The following is a 6,000-nucleotide window of genomic DNA, read 5'->3' as shown; positions in this document are numbered from 1 at the left end:
CTAGTGAACTTACCTTTCATTTAAAATATTTTTATTAGCTTATACAATTAGTTAGAAACTCAGATCATTTCTGGTTCACTCAGAAGTTCAATACTTAGAGATTGGCTAGAGGAGAATGAACTAGTAGACGTCAGAAACAGGAATATCAGGAGAGTGTGGGGGTCAGAAAAAACAAGGGCCAAATGTGTTTCCATAAAGAAGTGATCAATAGTGTCAGGTGTCAATGAGGTTGAGATGAGGACTGAGAGATGTCCATTAAATTTGACCATGCATAGTCATTGATTTCCTTTGTTACTTTGGTGTGTGTTCAAGTATTTAAGTACTAATGGAAAATATTCAGTAGAGGTTTAAGAAATAAAGAGTGAATGGGGTAATGTATAATCTAAGGTTCCTGAATAGGCTGCAGGGAGATGGATCCAGAGCATATCATGAGAGAAAGTGGAAAAGGTGTTAGATGCAGGTAGGTTTGTAAGCTTGGTGTTGGGAATCTGGAAGGGGAGTTCTGTCTCATAGCCATTGTTTACTTTGTGAGGTAGGCAGGAAGTGGGGCCATATAAGCAAGAGGGAGCAGTGGTTTTGTTTTTTGACTGTTTTGTTTCACTTCTTTGATTGGGTGGATGGTGAAGCCATTAAGAAATCTAGAAGAAGACGGCATTTTGTGGCTCATCTGGACAGTCTACCTCTGATTTTTTGTGCCACACCCTCTTGTCAACTCTGCTTCAATCATACTGGTCTTCTTCTGATATTCAAAACATACCCAAGCTTATTCCTGCCTTATTCTCTTTGCCCTAGCTGTAGCTTCTGCTTGGCCCATTCTTCCCCTGGACTAGCTGGCTGCTTGACATTTGGTTCTCAGCTTAAAAGTCTGTCACTTCCTCAGATACCTGATTACCCAGTCTAAACTAACTACCCAGTTACTCTCACACCACTCTATTCTAATATTTTGCAGAGAATTTCTCACATATACGTAGTTGTCTCAACTCCTGGAAGGTGAGTGCCATATCAACAGGAATCCTGTTTGCCTGGTTCACTGCTGTACAGCACCTAGAAAAGTTACAGGTACCCAGATGACATTTAAATGTATACCCTTAAAGTGAATGAACAAAACTTTTCATAGCCACTCTTGAGGTCTGCACAGTGGCAAACATGTCCGGAAACACCCAGTGCAACTCGTGTCAAGTGTGAGGCTAAGATATTAGATGAGATTCCTGTCCTTTGAGAATGAGATGAAATTGCCTTGAATTCCATCCCTCGTGTGTTTGGATAAATCTTCCCCATTTGATCTCTGAGGAATCAGAAGGGAAGTTGTTGGCCTTGAGTTGATCATCGAAGTCTGTAGAGCAGATACTGCAAGGAACAACAGAGAAAAAACAGACAGAGGAAAGACTGGGGAGGTGGGCCACAATTGAGTTCAAAAGAGGGAACAAGAAAAGATTTTCAGTACCTTAGGGAAAAACCCCTGTAAAAAGCAGTATTTCAGAAGTCGGGGCAAGAAATTTCGGAGTTAGTTTGGTGAAGGTCAGAAATCTTAGTAGTGTGAGACTGACTGATAGGTATTGTCTTTGATAAGAAAGAGGTATGATTTAAGAATAATTACTAATGGAGGTTATAATTTATCTTAATACTGAACTAGTTTTCCAAAGACCTGGGTTTGGCTACTGTTGTATCACAAAGTGACTGTAGGCTTCTGGGCAAGTTAATTTATCCTCTGTGAGCATCAGTTTTCTCACCTATAACGTAGGGATAAAAACAATCTGCTCTGCTAATCTCAGTGTTATGAAGGTTGCTGAAGATGGTTATGAGGGACGTGACGTGCATTGTAAACCCTTAAATTTTGTACAATTACAAATAATTAAAGTTGTTGGAGTCAGAAATGGAGGAAACAGGTGATTACATGGCAGGTATACCATAAATTCTGAGGTTGGGGCGAGGGGTGGCAAAAGAACTTGTTAAAAGGGACTGCAGGTAAGAAAGGGAGGGACTGCAGGCTGAAGTGAAAACCAAGGGACAAGAAAAGCCCAGCTCCTCCCTTCAGGTGCCTTCTCTAATAACTGGTCTATTGAATTCCTGAACCTTACGTCTTTTCTACTGGCCACTCCGGTAGGCTTATCACTGCATTAAGTTCTCCCTTATCCTGAAATAACTTTTCAACAAGAACGCTACCATAATCTTATTTCTCTCTCCTATCCCAGCCACAAAAAGAGCCCTCTTCTGGGTCATTTCGGGGAATTTTCACTCAAAATGTGAACTGCAGATGGTGGCAAAGTTTAGCAACATTAGTCTCTGACATCTTCACCTGGATACTCAGTACATCTTTCTACCTAAAGGATCATCCATTGGCAGGATTTAATCACTTTAGCCAGTGTGTGAAGGTACCTTGCAAACAAGAGCGCTACTGAAGTCTGCATAGTGCGGCACCATCATCAATTAGGTGAGGAAACCGGGCCCTCCACGGTAGGCAGACTCGCCTAGTATCACACAGCTCGTTTAAGGCTGACTTCTGCAGCAGAACCCAGCTTCCCCAAACCTGAGGTCCTCGGAAAAGCTCACAGTCTCCCAAGAGAGTTCTGACGAAAACCAAACTTCGCCAAGTCTCGCGCCACCGGGACTCGGGGGCGGGGTGGAGAGGACGAAGTATCGCGAGATGACGGCGTTTTCCCGCGAAGGAGAAGCGCGCGTTTTTCTCTGGCTGGACACCTGGCCGGGAGACCGGGACCGGCAAGCGGCTGGGAGGTTTTAGCGCGCGGCGTTGCAGGCGCTGTGAGGAGGGCACCCGGTTCCGGAGTGTGTGTCCAGCCATGCCGGCGCAGCGCCCCGCTAGCAGTGGCGGTGAGTGAGGAGAACCTGCCTCCCGGAGCGGGCGGCGGTGTCCGGGGCGGGGGTGCGGGAGCAGCATGGAGAGACTGCCGCCGAGCTTTTGAGGGGAGAGGCGACCCCGGGCAGAGACTGAGGAGGAAAGGAGGGTTACCTTTTCTGTGGGGAGTGAGTGGGGGACACCCGGAACTGCGCATATTTGCATGGTATAGGAAATTTGACACAGGGGAGCTGCGTTTTCCCAAACATCTCCATTTGTAAACTGGGGTCCAGGCAACTTGTTGACATAGTGAAGGCTTAGGATTTCTTCTGAGAGGTGATACTGGCGTCCCCCTGGGTCTTCATGGTTTGCCGCAAATGCACCTGGGAAAGGGAGGAAGGTTGTTTACTCGGAAGTTGAGTAACTGGTCATTTTTTAAAGCTGCAATTTAAAAGCCTTGTCTCCTCCTAGGGTCCGTAGCTCCAGATGTGGTTGAACAGCCGGAGACTGCCGTGATTACTCCAGCCATGGTAGAGGAGGAAGAACAGCTTGAAGCTGCTGGGCTAGAGAGAGAGAGGAAGATGCTAGAAAAGGTAAAATAGGCATCAAGTTCATCGTCGGGGGTGTGGTTTGTGTGCTTAAGTTTACTAGTCTGGTTTTTCATCAGCTTTAAAACGGGCTTCCTTATTTATCTCTGTTTACCGATGCTATTTTTGAGAAACCTTTGCATGAGCTTTGAATGAGGCTTCTATCAGATATAGTCTTGGTCTATAAAGTGGCCTCATTTCTCTTAGGTGAGCATTTCAAATTGATTGTTTAGCTATTATAATTCTTCCAAAGTCGGTAGTGAATTATTTTTAGTGAATTCTTTCAGTGCTGTTTTCCACCTAAGTGATCAACTTGTTTTTTGCTTTCTTTTACATTTCTTGGACTATTGCCGAGTAAGATCCTTTAGGTTAAAATGTGATGTACTTTTTCAACGAATAGTTAATTATCCTTGTGGTTTTCTGGTACAGAGTATTTTGTAGGTTACTAAAAGCAGTTTTTAACCTCTTGAAAAACTTCAGTTTTTAAGTATATTTTATTCCAGCACTGTCCCACCCTGTTGCTTCATTATTGCATATGCAAGAAGACTGACACCTACTACATCTTATGTGCTGCCTACTAAGTGATTTTCTTGTAATAATTTATTTAACCCTCCCAGTATTATGGTTATTTAGGTACTTTTGATATCTCCACTTACATATGATGAAACTGAGGTAATTGGGGGTCAGGTCACACACTAGTGAACTCAAGTTTGGCTGTCTCCAGAGTTCTTGTCCTTAACACTAAACCTCTCTGAGGACATTAATATTGAATTAACTCCATGTAATTACAGAACTACTCAAATTGGGGAATAATGCACTCCAAAGGCAAGTAATGAATTAGTTAGTCCCTGCTATTTTATATCAACAATCATGATAATTTTGTTAGCATTTTTGACACCTCATGATCATTTATGGTGAGTCAGTCACTGTTCTGAATGCTGTACATGTATTTTACTCATTGAATCCTCAATAGTATCAAGTAGATATCATTATTAAACTCATTATGATTACTATTATTAAACTTACTAGTTTAATTACTAGTATAAACTATTACTTTTATTAAAATAGTCTATAAACTAGGTTCTATTTTCATTCCACTTTACAGATGAGGAAACTGAGGCACCTAGAGGTTGCCTGGGGTCCCTCAGCTAGAGATGGTAATGTAGGCCATGTGGTTCCAGAATTCACACTTTTTAACCACCTTGCTATACTTTCACTCCAGTATATAATAGTTCCATTATTACTGATCATCTGTAGTTGACCATAATCCGGTAAGGTAGTATATTAACAAATTTTAATAGAATTGGGAGGTCAACCTTGAACCACCTTTACTCATTCTATGCATTCCTACAGTACTTTGTTAGACAGTATTATCCTTACTTACTTGATTCTTTCTCACTTTGTTTCTTGAGGGCACATCACATTGTTTTGTTTTTGTAGGCTGTGCACCTGGCAAATAGTAGGCTGTAGTAAATGTCTATTGAATTTCTAACTAAGGTAAAAGAATATTTTATAATATATTACCTAACATATATGATTATATAATAAAATAAATATACTTACTAGCCATTGTAACAAGGTGAATTGTAAAGGATGAATCCTGGGGCATGGTCCAGAGTAGAATCAACTCCAGAGATTTTAAGTGATAAACCCTTAATTTTGAGTAGTGTAGTTCACTTTTATAACCCATGAAGATTGTTGGTTAAGGAAATGCTATTTGAAGAAAGATATGAGGTGTAATAAGAATACATTTCAAGAATGCATGAGTTCAAGTGAAGAAAGATTATTTTCACATTTAAAAAAGGTCTATCAGGGAATTCCCTGGTGGTCCAGTGGTTAGGACTCGAGGCTTTCACTGCTGTGGGCCCAGGTTCTTTCCCTGGTCGGGGAACTAAGATCCCACAAGCGGTGCGGTGCGGTGTGGCCAAAAAAAATTTTTTAAATAAATAAATTTAAAGGTCCGTGAAAATTTATAGTACCATAAGTATTTGCTGATTAAACTAGGGATCAAAATAACTTCTACTTTCAGTGAAATTTTTAAGCTCTTGAACATTTTGCAATCCTAAAGTTTTTTGGAATTGTTACTCTTGAGGGATAGGTATGGTACAACTAGCTTTTCTTTAGCAGTTATGCACCATAGAACTTAAAATAGCAATTTTTAATCCATTTTTCAGTACTTCCATGAATAAAGCTCTTTTCAATCCTATTAGTGCAGGGTGTAATTTGCTAAAAACCTAGTAGGATTGTGGTTCATTGTTATTATGTATCTTTTTATGTACAGGTATTGAAAGAATTTGATTACTTTTTGTCCTTGACACTTACAAATTATTCCCTCAGTGACTGTAGAGAAAATTCTAAGAATAAGTCTCTCTCTTACATGTCTTTGGAGCCAAAAAATTCAGTACACAAAAGTAATGATTCCTTTTCTTTTGGGAGAATTCAGTATTTATGGGCATATATTTAGAAGTACTTAAGAGAGGAAGAGCTAGCTTAAGTTCTTAATGAGAAGCATTTACTTTGCTTTAGGAGATTTGAAGGTTTGTGAAGATCCTGGAGAATGATTTTGACATTCATTTGCTACAGTTATTTTCTTTGACTTTTCACCTGCATTTCCTTTTG

At 40.6% G+C, this 6,000-nt stretch overlaps 1 protein-coding gene across 2 annotated transcripts in view; it reads left to right on the top strand.

Annotated features, from left to right (window-relative positions):
• The first annotated feature begins 2,670 nt into the window (after nucleotides 1-2,670).
• The window catches only part of HELLS (helicase, lymphoid specific), a 40,755-nt gene continuing 37,425 nt past the window's right edge, over nucleotides 2,671-6,000 (top strand). For both annotated transcript variants that reach the window (XR_013824205.1, XM_079899571.1), the window contains exons 1-2: nucleotides 2,671-2,829; nucleotides 3,266-3,387. Coding sequence is in view for 1 of the 2 variants with exons in the window: in XM_079899571.1 (XP_079755697.1) it covers nucleotides 2,799-2,829; nucleotides 3,266-3,387 (153 nt within the window). In the remaining variant the exon portion in view is untranslated. The remainder of the gene's footprint in view (nucleotides 2,830-3,265; nucleotides 3,388-6,000) is intronic.

The sequence above is a fragment of the Stenella coeruleoalba genome, assembly GCF_951394435.1.
Source record: "Stenella coeruleoalba genome assembly, chromosome: 16".
Classification (NCBI taxonomy): Eukaryota; Metazoa; Chordata; class Mammalia; order Artiodactyla; family Delphinidae; genus Stenella; species Stenella coeruleoalba.
The sequence above is the reverse complement of the archived record's forward strand: the minus strand, read 5'-3'. Positions and strand labels throughout refer to the sequence as shown.